Here is a 15,884-nt window from a genome sequence, read left to right as displayed (position 1 = left end):
GATGTGAGCAAATGTTCAGTAAGATCTTTTCAAAAGCCACCACAAGATAGTTGACGACAGTATCATGATAGAAAACTTAACCCATTGCAAACAATATTGTTGATAAATCAAAAGTTTCTTAAAAGATATGGCCAGTTTAAATCAACGACTGCCAAGTATTAGCGCACAGAATAGAATAGAATAGAATAAAGCTATTTAAATGCAAGGAAAAGCTTGATAAAACTTTGCTTCAAAGTACCAGTTTGTAAAAACAGTGCAAACGAGTGTGGCAGCCTCAAGTTAATATCAGTGACACATCGCACCAATGTCTGCCGACTTCTTGAGCATTCGAAATATGTTGACTTCATATGCAACACCGCTAGCGACATCGCCGACCAATCGAATAAAGGGCAGAATTACTTCCTGGTTCAGCCACTTCACTTCAAATTTTCTTACATGTAAGAGAAATCTTGAGTCAGGATATCTATTTTTGAAAGTTTTCTGAAACTTTTAACCGAAAACAAAGAAGTACGTGCATGCGCAATGCTTCCGTTTTGCTTGTTATAAATGAATGGGTCTCATACACCGGGATAGCTGTAAAACGAACAAAGCTACTGATGAAATGGGGTACGATCTGGTGAGTCATTGTAAATTTCTTTTGGTTTCACAAGGCCGCTACTCGTACATGCTTTAGCCTGACATGAGTTGTAAATAGCGTGCTGCTTATAAAAATGTATAGACATAGCTCCGTAGCTGTGTACAGTGGACATTTTACTATGATTCATCTACCGGATAGTAATTATTAGTTTGAAAAGTGTTGGAACAAAGCGTAGGCTGTTTGCATGTCAAAAAGGAATAATATATTAATGATTGTGTCACTGAACAAATTGGAAATATAGTTTTGAATCAGTATGCTCGTTACAAAGGGCGATAACAGGTTACAAAAATAGCCGTTTCTGTAAATGCTGTAATCCAGTGTTCGACAAAATGAAGTAAAGCCAAAAACAAGAGTTAACTGAGATTGCATACAGTGTTTTAATACAATAAGGTCATGTGCGCAAGTGTAAGCCTATATAGCGCGACAAAGATTTTTACTTCCGTCTGCAAAGCACGAAATATAACTTATATCAGAATGGCACAGTAAAATATTTCAGACTTACAAATACAACTTTTATGCAAAATGGCTGACAATTAATTTCTTGTTCCACTTTTTAATGTATTTTCACGTCGTTTAATGATGTGCTGAAACGTGCCACAACGAGAAATAACTTAATAAGCGAGCATGTAGGCGAATAGTGCAAAACAGAAAAGCTTGTTGGTATATAATCTCTTGATAAAAAGCGTCAAAGAGCAGAAAATTCTTCTGGTAACTTTGCATCAAGTAACTGTAGACAAAGCCTGTTGAATAACTAACCGTCAGGCGGCCAGAGTGCTTCAAGGAAGTCTGTGACAAAGTCTAATAAGCAATTTAGTAATTAGGCAGGCAAATTTCCACCAAACGGGTAGTTGTAAATGAAAATTAAACATGTCTTGGACAATACCGATAGCCCAGCCAATGAGCAGATAGTATCACTTATTTTGACTACAAAATGAAGAAATGCTTAATGCGGCATCTACTATGGTTCTCGACACTGCCTTGTTACCTACGGTACCAGGTAGAGAGCATTTGTCATCTCGTACCGTGAGTAATAAAGCATCTTCGTGAGCAGCATACGGCAAAGAAGCATGTTTAGCAGCAAGGTGAAAGTACTTCCTAATCAGTAGCTGAGTCTCGAAGCTACTAAAGTAAGCTAAGTTAGCTAAGTCTCGAAGTCACAAGCTCTTGTGTACTTAGCCTACACGACACCATAAATTGGATGGGTGATCAGTATATTTTGATAGTTAACACTTTTTCTTAGTTACGACGCTTACTAATTTATTACACTCTTACTAAGATCAATCGGTGATTTTGAACACCTAGCTTAGTCAAACGCCCAACCAGAATCTCATAGTTAGAAGAAACGTACGTATCTCTGGTAAGTGTGTTTATAAACAAGTCTTTGTGAATGAAGACCTTTTGACGACAAACTTTTATCGGTAACAAACGACTTTACATTGTATTCAGTTGGATCCGTACATGCAAGTCTGCCGAGGTAGGCTGTGTGGTGTGTTTGAATTGAAGTTTTATATCCATAGGCCGATTTCAACACTTTGCTCATACACAAATAATAATATTTATATTATAATATTTAAGAAATTCCACTTTACATAGCTAAAGATCCAGTCATTGTAAACTGCCGGTGCTGGCATACCCCCCCTCACAAAACCAGTTAATGTAGACATTTCTAATACCATTTGAAGACACAATGTTTTTTGTACAGTGAATAATGTGGACAAGTATAATTATTATTCAATAAGAGCAAGTAAACTAACAAATTTAGAATATTATTTCAGATCTATGACTTCATCATCAAACCAATTTTCAATTTTATTCTGATTTTAACACGTTAATGGAGTATATAACCTGGTGACATTTTATTTTGTATGTTATTCGCTCTGAGGATGCGCATTGTCATGGTGCGCGAAACGTCAGTGAAGCAATAAACCATCTTGTTTGTTGTTAATTTTACTTTCAATTTCATCAGATGAACGTAGCAACTAGTGCTAGAAACGATAATTGTCCTGATGAACACCCAAACTTTTCAGTATTCAGACAAACTCTAAAATTTAATTTTGTTTATACTATTCCATTGGATGCTTGGTAAGAAGTTTGAATGTCCAAGCTGTGCCTTTAATTTAAATCGACAGTTATGTTATTTTTTTCTCAAACATCAAAGATTCTACCTAAAAAAAATACGTTTTTTATTCATTTATTCAACGTCCACAGACGTAAATTAGTGTAAAAATACCAATCTTGTAATTTGAATTAGGAGAGAAACTTTCATTGTCATTGCGGGAAATGATAATTTTTAAGACAGCGTAAAGTGTCAAAGTGTGCTCTTAAAAAGCTTTTAAAATCAGTCACTAAATTTCAAAGCGTTCTATTGTATTTGAGCACAATATTTTAAAGCCCAAAACCAAACATTTTTTTGGAGGCAAAAAGTTATTTTTTTGAAAAAATCAAGGGCAAATCAAATCAGGAATGTCAATTAAATCAGGAATGACAATCCAGCATACAGTATATTGTGAAGACGTTTAAAACATGTGAGACGCCCGGTTCAAGTTTTGTTTTTAACTTAAGTTCAAACTCGTAGGTAAAAAAGGGCAAGCCCCATACTTGAATATAAGCATCGGGGATGAGAATATAAGGTTCTCATTATACTAAGCCTTCGATACTATCAAGGGTAAAGTGGTTACTAGTTAGTTTCTTTCTCTGGGCCGCCATTCCTTCAGCAACTATTCCCACCAAATGTATTACACTCTGGGTAGAGGGGTGATCGGTGTTTATCAACAACCAGCTGAAGCTGAGTAACGAACCAAGATCGCATGATTGGACAGCGAGCGCCTACGCCATCCCACATCTCAAACTCCTTCATACCCGAAAAATCTGACCCGGTTACAACTATTGGGAATATTTAAGATAAAGGTAATTTTGAAACCAATATTATCCAGCAAACTACTATTCAGTAGAAGACAAGCTGGCTTGCAAGCTATGTTGCACAAAAATAACTCGACCATTTCCGACAAGAAATGCGTGTATTTCCTTGATCGGTTTCCCTCCAGACATTCAGTGGCGCAAATTTTCAACAGTGAACGCTAGCTACTACTTCCTTCCTGTTGTAACGTATCACTTTTGAAAAATATGTCATATCAACGTAATAAAAAAACGTTGCAACAACGTAAAGTGGTTTGCACATGGGCAGTGCAGAAGTTGATTAGAAAAAATCGCTTCATCATGTACTTTGGCAAAACATCAGTCCAGGTGAACATTTGCAGGCTACTTACTTGTAAAAATTGGAGTTGTTAATTGAGTCAGACTTTTCTCATCAGGTTTGGGGCAGATCCAACCCTAAATTCACATTCTAACTCTGTCCAACTTGTGTTTGAATTTCAATTTCATTGTGCGTATTAGCTAGTACAGGTGTATGCAGTGCCGAATTCTCTAGCAAAACACTACTTTGAAAGTGATGGTCCTATTGCTCTGCTAAAACGCACAGACAATGCAGCGCCAGCTACTCGGACCAGAGCATTACGTTTGAAATATTTGTTATCTAAGTTGCTTCGAAGAAACTTTTATCTAGATCCTATGAATCTTCATTGTTGAGCTGCACAGTACACACCCCATTCCGTCATTATTTTATTATTTTTTCAATCCTAATTGAATGACGTGCACTGAAAAAAAACAACAACATATAAATATAGGCTAACTTTGTCAGCAGAAGCTGTTCGACTCACAAATGATGCAGGATGAATAAAAGAGTCACCAGAAAAAATCTTGAAATTTTGTCATAACTTTGCTTCAATAATTTCAATTGAAATCCAACTGGTTTGTGTTTTACGCAGTTTCCGAATGCATCACTTACATGTTTGAAAGCGCTAAGATGATGTATGTAATCAAAAGCATCTTTCAATCAAAACTTTAATTTGTGCTTAACAAAAATCTTCTTTTGATTAAATACGGAATTCCAAATGTTTTTGGTTTGAGAAAAGGGATGAACATGAAGTAATCGATTTATTAATACACTGAAAGCAGTATCACTACCAGTAATCTGCAAATGCCACTGACTAAGAGGTAGCGATAATTTCGCCAAGTGTTGCCTATTGGTTGGTTGTCGTCCTGACTTGGGCTAATGTTATTAAACTCTATTTGAAATGCGTTTGTAGTAAATTATCATGTGATATGACACATGGTGGCGATGCAGAGTCAAAAAAGCAATTGAAAGCATTTGAAAGTCATAACATCACCTGTCTCTGAAATGCTTTAACAAGATTTTAAAAATTAGATATGTTACGAAATAGAAAACTAACTAAACGACCCAGCAAAAATAATACAATAAAATGTTAAACATTTAGTAGCCTACTTTTTTTCTTATAGAACTGTTTGCTGGTTTTTGTTTTCCATAACAGCAACCGTTTCACGAGTTCCTTTGTCATGCAGGTTAGAACAATCTCTGTTGCAAACCTGTAAGTATAAACTCTTCTCTTTGGTGAACCTCCTTTACTGGCAAGCCAAAGCAAACACGAAAGTTACGTGTTTTGCATCAACATACGGCAGTTACATAAAACATATCGCAAGGTTGCCATTTCTTGCTACACAGCCTTTATGGCATAAGGCTCCAAATACATCACTCCTTCATATCATGACATTTCATTATTCTCCACTAATCTGTTCGAGAAAAAAAATATAGTAACCAAATGGCGGCAAAAAATACTTGTATATCACCACACGTCAATAAACGGGAAAAAAGATGGCAAAATCTTAAATATTTAACGTACATGAACAGTTGCTGAGTAGCCTACATATCATTAAAAACAAAGCTTGTAACATCAATTTGAAATCAAACCCGGCTGTAGCCATCAGCCTGCAAGAAACTCACTGTTGGATTTCAATTCACGAGACACAAGAACATATAGTATCTCATTCACCTGTAGTCTTCATGCTATTGTTCTTTTACAAATTTACAAAAACCGTGTTTCGTCTGAGCATGTCAAAAGGAACACGAACCAAAAATCTGAAAACATCATAACCTGCTTCAAAATTGAATCAACAGAAAGGGCCAGGTACAGTACAAAGTGTGCACCTTTCGCTGTGGGAGACAACATCAATTCTGGCTGTGATTGAAAAGAAAGTTATTTCCAGTTTTGAAACAACTTGACAAGGTTAGTACTGTTTTGGGTAACCAAATAGTTAATGTATATGCATGCTAAAAAAGTAAAGTGTATAGCGTGTGTAGAGGACATAAAAAAACACGACATAAGTAGCCTATGCCGCGTGAACGCTGCCACATTGCTTATGAAGAAGTACATTACATTTGAAAATTGAATGAGGCTGTTCACCAGGCATTTGTCGTGTTTGACTGACGAAACGTCGGAATAAAAGCAGATTGTCACTGTATATATCTTGTGATAGTTTAGCTTAATTTGCACCAGTAGAACGCCTCATATTATTTAATTACATTTGAAGGTTGAATGCGCCAACGGTGGATCTTTCAAGCTGCCAATGTAGTTAATCGTCTGGTTATTAATCTAGAATCAATTTGCGCAAAATCTATTGGTGAATCAGTAATCGGTGGTTCCAATCAGTAGATTACCATTGATAGGCTACATAAGAAAAAAATTAGTTTATGAATTAGGTTAAGTTGCGCAATCGGTCAATTTGCTTAATAAAAATCCGTTTCACTATTGCTGCAATCAACATTAAAGCTGTTTTTATTCAATCGATAATAATTAGAATTCATACAAAAGCAAGAAACAGACCATGTGGTTAAACTCATTCCATCAATATCACGACATAGTGGATTCAGCACATTCATTTAAATTTTAAACACACAAAAATAAAGGACTAAATCTAACGCTTTCGACACGACGTACGCCCTCGTCAAAAATAATAATAATTTCAGTAGCCTATATCAGCTAACAGTGATTACCTACACTGTTTCAAACGTCAGCACAGTAGGCTATTGTGTCTAACACGTTTGATTTAGGTTTACTTCTATAATTATTATTATGCGGTGTGTTTAAACAAGTGTGTCAAATCCTTTTGTGTTGCTTTTAGTATGCTTGAGACACGATAAACCAAACTTTTCAGTCAGAATGATCGCAGGCTTGTTGTATAGCCTACTTTGATTACTTATTTTGTAGCCCATACTTTGTTGGCTATAGTTTGCAAAAGAAAATTTTGCCGACTGAAATACATATTATTATAGCCAGCCTACATTGCTGTACAACTAATACAAATTGCTAATTTAGTTTTTGAAGCGGAGTGTCGATATGTTTTCCCAATAACATTAAAAGCAGATTGCCAGGCAAAGAATCTTTTTTACTGTTGTTCGTTTTGTGATTGTGCAATTTTCTTGGAACGTATCTACATTGAGACAATGGTATTTTCAATCGATGTTCTGCAACACTTTTATGTGCTCGTGTCTCCAGCAAATGAATTGGAAACAACTCTCCCATTATAGCATGTTACGTTGTCAAACACAACTATCGCGTACGTGGCCAAGTTTGGGCGAGATTGTTTTTGACGGATCTGTTAAATTATTCCATTTCAGATACTTTTCAATCAATAAAGGCAACGTTTTACTTTTATCAACGTAATACAATGTTACATGATAAAACCAATGCCCCAGTATAACAAAAAAGTAATAAATGTATGTAATAAATGCAAAACAACAATAAATGCAACAGAACATACACGGTAACTGCTTCGCTGGTTGTGGCTCTAATCAAAGCAAAAATTATGCTTCATATAAAGATATTGTATTTTCTACGAATGATGTTCAAAGTACAAGCAGAAAAATACAATGCATCACTACTTCACTGGCGTTTCACGCACAATAGCAATGCACATATCAGAGCTAATACAATGCATAAGGTTTACCTTGCTAAGAGACAACAATTCAGGCAACATCTCCTAATTGCTGCAACCAGTGAAAAGTCAGCGGCCATCACAGATGCACTTGAAATAAGTTTTGTCATTTATATTGCTGAAAATGTTTTAATTCTTTTATCTCGAAGAAAAATGAAAGATTTTTTTTTCACTGATGTACTGATGCACAAAACACAGATTTCGCAACTTAAGCCTACTTTTTTTGTCCTTTCACGAGCCAAACAATTGTTTGTTGACAGATAATGTAATAGCGATATGAAATTAAAACAAGCGTAAATGATAGCATTTCGTTCTGTAAATCATCTTTACTGTTGCACTCATCCAAAACGGTGTTAGCTTGCACTGTCATGCCCTTACAATGATTCTAACACATCTTGAAATTTAGCAACAGTATTACACAGCTGTCTCACCAGCAGAGAGTTTATTATAGTTACTGATGTGACTCAAGAACAATCAAACATTTTTAGTTGCTTAAACTTATGACAGATAGAAAAGCTAAAAGTTAGCAATAATGGGTGACTGCAGCTTTCTTTCGTTTAAGTGCAGCTCTACCATCAACAATGAACACCAGTTTCAAACGCACTAACTCTACATTTGTAATGCTAAACAAAACGAGCAGTGAATATTGATTCTGTTAATAACAACTTAGCTATTCGCAAAAACGAGTTGAGTATGCAGATGACGAGTTGAGTATGCACATGATTATAATAGCCTACTCTTAAAAAAGTGGCTTTGGCAAAGAGCTTTTGCAAAGTTAGTTTACAAAATTAGAAAGGCCCAAACTACAAAAAAAAAGTAGCAAAGAAGAGACTCCACAGTAAATTAAACAAAAAAATAAATATTTTTCCTATTGCTACGCTAGAGCATTTTTTGTCTTTGGTCTTTCAGCAAAAATGCTAAAAAAAAGTCATAAAACGTTTTTGATAAAGTATGGGAAAGGATTGCGTTTCTAAGTTATTTTCAATCAAATTTATTTGAACTACAGCTATACCGAGTCACCTAAGAATGGCATTGGAGTTATACAAAGCGTACATTCCGGACGATGTCCCTCCTGGGCATTTCTCAGGAAAACTTATCAAAGCAATTTACACTGATACTAAAAACAGTGTATTTCCTTGCGACAGTGTCTACGGGAAAGATTGGAAGGAAGCGATTTCATATTTGGAAAAAAAGCAGCAAAGAAGTAGCAGTAATCATCAAGAAGATAGAATGGACAGTCCGAGAGTGTATTTGCCTTTGGAACATCCATTGGAAGGCCGAAATAATCCTCAGCCAAGCAAGGTAAATAAGTGACAATTGTGAAATGATGTTTTACTAGATTATGGAACCAAGTTACTAAACTACAGTAGACTGCAGCAAACATAGCCTACATAACCGTCTTATTTTAAAATAAGCTTTTATCTTTTTAACTTACCACATACAAACACATGAATTACCAACTTGACACATCTCAGATTTATTAGATGCATGTTTCAAGCGCTTCAGGTGGTCAGTATTTATGTTTTGTGGTATCACATAGTTGGCAGGCAATTTGTTGTGATGAAAACATGAACTTTCCTTGCAACCACCGATCATGCTTTCAGTAGAGTGGTGCTTTTATCGGTTGAAGTGGACAACAGCTACCTAAATATTGGCTCTGTAGTGAGCTGGTTAGTAGTTATTATTCCCGCCACTGCTTATGGTAGACTGTGGTCCTGGTCGAGTCAAGCGTTTTGCAAAGAAAGTATCACTGCACTGATTGGGTTCTTGCTTTTGTGCAACAGTGAGGATGAGTTAATGTGATAACGTGGTGGCATCTGCAGACGTAGCATCAATCTAAAAGGAACCAGTTTCACTAGCAAGGTTCGAATAAATAAGTCAAGGAATTACGAGCAAACCTTCTGTGCATAGCAGCTGCAAATATATAATATAACAAGATTTGCCAGGTAATTTCATAGTCGGCAAAAACCTGAGTTATTGCTGAGCGATAATAATTAGTTAGTAGACTAGTCCAATAATACAGTTCATAGCATTGTATCGTACTCAGCAGTTACTCAATTGAGAATGTGCTGCGTCAGCACCCAAACGCATTTTATTGCTGATTCATTGTAAGCTCGCAAAGCCTCTAACAGACCTTTGCGCCACTGTGGAAATTTACCACCAACTCATTGCATCATGCACAAAAATTAAAAAAAGTATGTGAAATATTATTACAAAATGTTTCATCAAAAAGCACAGTTTCAACTGGATGGACAATAATTCATTTCCATTCGTAAAAAAATGTTTGCTGACTCTCAAATCAAAGTATGGTGAAAAATAACACTCAAGATACGGTACACAACTTATTCTACTCTTTGAGACCTTTAAGTTCTATTTGTCACCATAATAACAATCAAAGATGCCGTTACGTCATTTTACGTATCAGTCCAACATCTGCTTCATCCTTGACAAATTGTGATCATCAAAGTCGATAATACTGTATGTATATTGTCTACTATCATGATTGTTCTCCAAAACAGATTGTGATGTAAACGTACAAAAGCGTTGCAGCATACTGCAGAGAATAGGTAAAATCAATCTTCTGGATATGGGGTCTAAAGAAATAAGTTAAATCAAAAAAAGAATATTGTAACTCTTCGTGGAATAAACCATCAATAAAAATCAGTATTTTTACATCGTCAATAAAACCTAAGGAAAACCGTTCCCTAAAGATACCTGTTTAACAGATATAATGTTACTTTTGAAAGAATCTTAACATGTATTCGGTGTATTGTTTGGAAGTCCTTGGCGACATAGTTATCCTTTTACTATTGTTGAATGGTTGAAAAGAATTCATGAAAACTCTCCTAGCCAGCGGAAAGGTGTATTGTCCTGTTTGAGATTAGTAAGCACTGAACTGTGTGATCTAAAGAGGGCGTTTACAGTTCAAGGGCACAACAATGGTACTTAGACATATTAGTTATGGCACTGCTATAAGGTAAAGAAGGTAAAATAGTATGTTGTATACAAAAGAAAGCCAAATCTTATCACAGCCTAGAAAGTTGAGAAAGGCAACTTTAAAGCAGATTAAGCTCGCAAAATGTATGGTGCAAAGTATCAATGTGTAGTGCAAAGTTCTTTGCGGGAAAGCTATAGCCGATAATGCATCATATGCTGCGTTTAGATAACACAAACTCGCAGTTCAAACTTTAAGATGTAGGCTACTGTAAAGTAACCTTTATGGTATTCGAAGTAGACTTCTAAATGAAGTAAATCACTATGAAATGAAGAAAGCACGCAGATTATATATCTTAAGCCAAACTATTCAATTTTAGACTGTTAATACTTTCAGAAATCATATTCGTTCAAAACTAGTTTAAATTATTGCTCTTCATACTTTGCTATTTTGTTTAATGCAAGTATGCAAGTCGAACCATTGTCGAAGGTAATATTTTAATTTCTACGAAAGTGTAATAACAAATTTACGTAGGCTATACTATGCGACCAAAAAAAACGACACTTTATCAGTTTATAAGATCTTACTTATGATCTATGACCTCTTAGCTAATCTGCTTTTGTTGTCTAGTCTTGCAAAGAGGATGGAACCCACATTCATACCCAAAGGCGGACGCTCCATTACTAATAGGTCCCGATTGTAAGAGAAATAATTGCCGCTAGAATGAACGTAAAAACACTCAGAAAAAGGAAATATACTTTCAATTGCAGTAGGTTATGCAAAATAAAACAGTCTAAACAAGAAAAAGTTTAGCTACAGTGGAAAGATAATTAATCGATTTTATTGATTCAAAAACAGCCGTTCATGAATTGGAGAGTTCCAAGCCGCTATTCAGAATCGGGCCGCCCAACATCACGAGAAGTGAGACTGATGAAGGAAATACAGAACGACCCTAAGAGATCCGGAAGCAGGTAATGCAATTCATTGCCTAGAGTGCTGATGAAACTCTTATGTTGACAGACCTGGTACTTTGCTAAAAACATATTTTCCCGGCCATGCATCGTTATGTAACGTTATAGTAATGTTAAAGCTGGTGAAATAAGCTCTTTCATTTCTCTGTGGAAGTTATAACTTTACCTACCAAGATCATTGGATTGATGCATGAACAAATCATAGAATGAACGAATCCAATCAACGAATAAAAGGCTGTAGTCGAATGAATCAACGATTATAAAACAAATACTAAGGTTTGTAGTGAACACCATGCTTGAATCGATTAAAAATCGTCTGTCGGTAAAATCTCACATAACGGGCGGCATGTCAGCTCTAAATAAGCATTTCAGAAGATTTTGTTTAAAGCGAACTTCCAATGAAATTTGCAACTCGACCAGAATTTTGAAATAAGTATTTCCAAGACAAGAAAATATATGTTATTATCTTGTCATGTAAACTTTAATCAATTCCGTCCGTCCAATCAAGTTCGCCCCGATAGCTCAGTTGCTTAGCGCGCGACTTCTGGAATGAAGAAGCTTCAAGATCAAACGGCGCTGGTTCGATTCTCGGGGTGTGCGCCTGAGCAACGCACGTCAAGGATTGCTCTCCTTCAGCGGCATCTAATGGATGGAATAATTCCCAGGCAAGGAGACTTCAACAATCGGAAACTTCACTCTGTCAATCTCGGTGACCGGGCCTGCGTCAGTAATTTAAAGTTTCTACAAGTATGGGAAACTGCCAGGATTAAGCTCTGCAAGAAGCTTTCCCAGTCTGAGGATAAAGATTCAATCAATTGTGAATCGTATAAGACAAAAGTTGCTCTTTATAGTTGTAATTTTTTTTGTTTAGGCTGTTTAAGTAATAGAGTTTTTTGTATCTTATTCAATGCAATTGTTATAAAGCAAACGGCAACATGAAATTACCAACACGACGCATCATGTTCCGCCCATTGGGAAATTTCAACCAATCAAATCAGAGCAACAAGAACACATGGCCGAGGTTTTGAAACGAGAAGAAGCAATTAAAAAGTTTAGAGAAGGAAAGCTAACTACACGTGAGTTAAGCACCTAAGATACTCTATAAATCTTTGCACAGAAATCAGCTTTGTAGGTTGGTATTAGCTGCGTGCATTTCAATTAATCCAATAAAAGATTTCGCAACGCAGTGTGAAAAGTTCGTGGAAACACTTTTAATGTGTCAGACAAACCAACAAGAAATATACAGTTCTAACAGTTGAACAAAGATAAAACGCACATAAACTGCTGAGGTAGTTGCCTCACAAAGTGAAACACATTTGACATGCTTTTGATGTGTACCTACCTGAGCTTACACATGATATTTTGTTACAGTGCCAAGACTTTCTTTCAGCGCAAACCCAACCAAATCTCTTCCACTCGAACCCAAGACCTTTTCGGCCGCTCAAAGATGGTTAAAGCGAAACCCCGGCAAAGAACGTTTGGCAGAGCAAGTAGGCCATCACACAATAGGTTGCAATCGATCGTTAACAATGTTATGATATTTCAGCATAATGAATAAAACTATAAAGGTTACCTAAATATTAGAAATTAATTAGAAAAGCAAATTGTCCATAGAGAACACATTCTTCGTGCAAACATTGGTTCATCAAATCCACCAATAAAAGCCAAAAAAGTCGATAAAAAATAAACCCTGCAAGTCATATAAATTTTTAACTGCGTCATGTAGGTTGCAACTGTAGACATTTTAGCAACTGCCAAAGTAGTATTGTTGTAGTCAAATGGCTGTCTACAAAATGAAATGCTTAAAAGCATGGCAGGCATAAATTTTAATTTAAAAAAATGCTCTTTTCTGCCACCTGGCGAAAGTTCCGTTGACAAAGGAGCCGGGAAAAACGTCGAGTTTGTCAGTTACGGATGATGGCTCTGCATAATCAAAATTCGTGATCATGATCTAATCTAAGCAGACAATGAGCGTTGTACAACAATCAACTAACACTTGTTAAATGCTGCACGACGCAAATGGCTATCCTTGTCGAAAAATGCTGACATCCAAAGATACGGAACAGATCTTATCCATGATCTTGTCCGCCCGGATAGCTCAGTGGTTACGCACCCGGCTCAAGATCACGCGGCGCTGGTTCGACTCTCGGGGTGTGCGCTTGAGCAACGCATTCAAGACTGCTCTCCATTCAGTGGTACCTAGTGAATGGAATAATTCCGCGGCAGCAAGACTTCAACAATCGGAAAACTTCACTCTGTCAATCTCGGTAACCGACCCTGCGTCAAGAGCCTCTACGCTTATGCGAAACTACCAGGAATAATCTATCAGGGCTTTGTCAGTCCGAGGATAAATAACCATCTTTCCAACAGACAAGTAGGACGTAGCAACCATCTTGCCAAATCACGGCATTCTTTATTTCGTGACATGTCGCAGACCAATTGCCTGAAATGCCTGAAATTTGGTAAAGAATCATTGACTTTTATTGGTTGCTTTATTGATAGAAATACAACAGTTAAAAATATAATTTTAGGTGCTGCGACAGTGTGGACGAACAGAAGTTGATGAAGTCCTGAAAAACACGTTAGAGCCTAATGCGCAGAAAGCTGTCAGGGAATGGCTGCAAAATGCAACAGAAAGTGGCAAGTCTCATTTTTGTTTCCGAACTTTTACTAACACGGTGTAGCCTGCTCCACCCAGGGATGGCTCCACCATAATAAAATACTGTCCAATTGTGAATTCTTTCAAAACGATGCAAACAGAACCAAGTAGTATCCTAGCTAGTAGTGTGGCTTCCAATAATAAGCTACCACTGCTTTTTGTTGTAACAAGTCCTCACTCTCGTGGCGACAAACACCAACAAAATGTTTGCATATTATAATAAATTGAAATAATTGCTATCTCAGATCGTCATGCTGCTCTCAATTTCTTTTCTTCCATGGCGGGAAAACAATTTCTTCAAGGAGTCAGCGGCTCTCATTCTCAATCAAATTTCCAAGGGAACAAGAACGCCAGATTACAAGCAATTATACAAACACTTGAAAGAAACAGGTCAGGCTGGTTATCCCCATCTTTTTATTGCCGGTACTTTCGGTGTTTTATCGTTGGCTAATGCAAATAAGATGAAATCAACCAGCACGATTGGAAACGGCAAAATAATACTAAGACATCAAACATCTTATTTTAATTATTTTTTTTTAAAACGCTAAGTGGTATTTCAAACTTTTCAGTTTGGTTTCATGATTATATGACTCCAGTCCTTTACGGTGACAAGGATAATAATCAGTGGGCCGACATGTATTGCGTAAACACTAAAACTACCTTACTGTAGTGCATCATTTTGATTAGGCCTATTTCTCTAAAATCTAAAGAAGTCTTTCGCTGACCAAACTATGTCTACTATCATTCAAATTTAAAAATTATCACTTACAATTTTAACAGTGTGTTCGTTGGAGATGTTTCAGCTTCACTCTGGTCCATCCAGCTGCTACAATCACCAATTGCAATTAAAGTTACCGTCGGTTTGGTTAATTCAAGCAGAATAGCCTACAGACAAAAAATCGCTTAGGCTATTCTATTATATGGCTGAACATTAGAAACCAATCTAAGAGTTCTTTTGCGCTATGTTTTTAGAGGACATGCACCACCCCAAGATAACCCACGTCATCAAACAGTTGACGACAACATAAAGGCGTTGTTAAAAGCAGCCAGACGCAAGCACTTACGGCTTCTTTCACCGGATACAAGGATTCGACAGAGGGAACACCAAACCTGGCATCATATGCCGGTGAGTTTAAGAGGAAATTTTATTTTAAAAAACGTGCTCGTTGCTTCAGCTATTTCGGGTTCAAACAAAAAAATAGAACTGGCTGGACTAATCAGGCAGGTCAACTTTTCAATCAGCAAACTCTAGTTTTTTCTGTTACTTCTAAGAAGTAGGTTGATTGAAATAGTTTTAATCACAGGTATATGGTCACAAAGGAAGTGTGGGGAAGGTACGACCCATGTACTCTTTACCAAACGCTCCAGTGCCCAAAGAGTTCCGGATTCACCCCGAATGGGAAAGTTAAACTTCAGTGACGATTGGAAAGCGCGAATTGTTATCTTTATTTGTCGATCACTTCGCTTTTCATTTAAACTTTTACGCGAGTTTATCGAAGTTCTTTGTTCTTCACAAACCCATAGACTAGAGTAGTCTATTTGTGAGAAATCTGCAAAACCCTCTCTAAATAATTATTGTCAACTTGAATGTTATGATGTTGTATTTCGGTAGTTATGGCAAATGCACGAGATGTTTTTTTTGTTTCACAATAATTTCCCATATTTGTTATCAGTACCAAGAATTGAGCTTTTATTCTTCACATATTATCTGTTTTGGGGACATAATGAAAGGCTGGATCGAAACTGTTGTTCCGCAATTCTAAGCTAGGTCAATATCGTATATCAGAATAAACTCCTTTAATAAACGTTTATAATCACGTCATTTCATTTTTC

The 15,884-nt window shown here is 36.5% G+C and overlaps 1 protein-coding gene across 2 annotated transcripts; it reads left to right on the top strand.

The window, feature by feature from the left end:
• Positions 1 to 5,659: 5,659 nt before the first annotated feature.
• On the top strand, positions 5,660 to 15,873 carry LOC145785553 (uncharacterized). 2 transcript variants are annotated; one of them, XM_082597214.1, is made up of 9 exons: positions 5,660 to 5,778; positions 8,632 to 8,788; positions 11,280 to 11,392; positions 12,317 to 12,468; positions 12,764 to 12,882; positions 13,924 to 14,032; positions 14,297 to 14,441; positions 15,024 to 15,177; positions 15,356 to 15,873. In XM_082597214.1, the coding sequence occupies exons 2-9, from the start codon at positions 8,717 to 8,719 to the stop codon at positions 15,458 to 15,460; spliced, it is 969 nt and encodes a 322-aa protein (XP_082453340.1). In that variant the 5' UTR covers positions 5,660 to 5,778; positions 8,632 to 8,716; the 3' UTR covers positions 15,461 to 15,873. The 2 variants fall into 2 exon arrangements, with proteins under 2 accessions (XP_082453340.1, XP_082453339.1); XM_082597213.1 differs by lacking the exon at positions 5,660 to 5,778 and having other exon boundaries at positions 8,513 to 8,788.
• The last annotated feature ends 11 nt before the right edge of the window (positions 15,874 to 15,884 follow it).

The sequence above is a fragment of the Aplidium turbinatum genome, chromosome 16, assembly GCF_918807975.1.
Source record: "Aplidium turbinatum chromosome 16, kaAplTurb1.1, whole genome shotgun sequence".
Taxonomy (NCBI): domain Eukaryota; kingdom Metazoa; phylum Chordata; class Ascidiacea; order Aplousobranchia; family Polyclinidae; genus Aplidium; species Aplidium turbinatum.
Note: the sequence above shows the minus strand (reverse complement) of the source record. Positions and strands in the feature narration are given on the sequence as shown.

Coding starts and splice junctions, on each gene's coding strand:
- LOC145785553 (XM_082597213.1), top strand. CDS start 8,513: ATGGCATTGGAGTTATACAAAGCGTACATTCCGGACGATGTCCCTCCT. Junction 14,442..15,023: donor CAAACACTTGAAAGAAACAG/GTCAGGCTGGTT, acceptor CTATGTTTTTAG/AGGACATGCACCACCCCAAG. Junction 15,178..15,355: donor AAACCTGGCATCATATGCCG/GTGAGTTTAAGA, acceptor TTTTAATCACAG/GTATATGGTCACAAAGGAAG.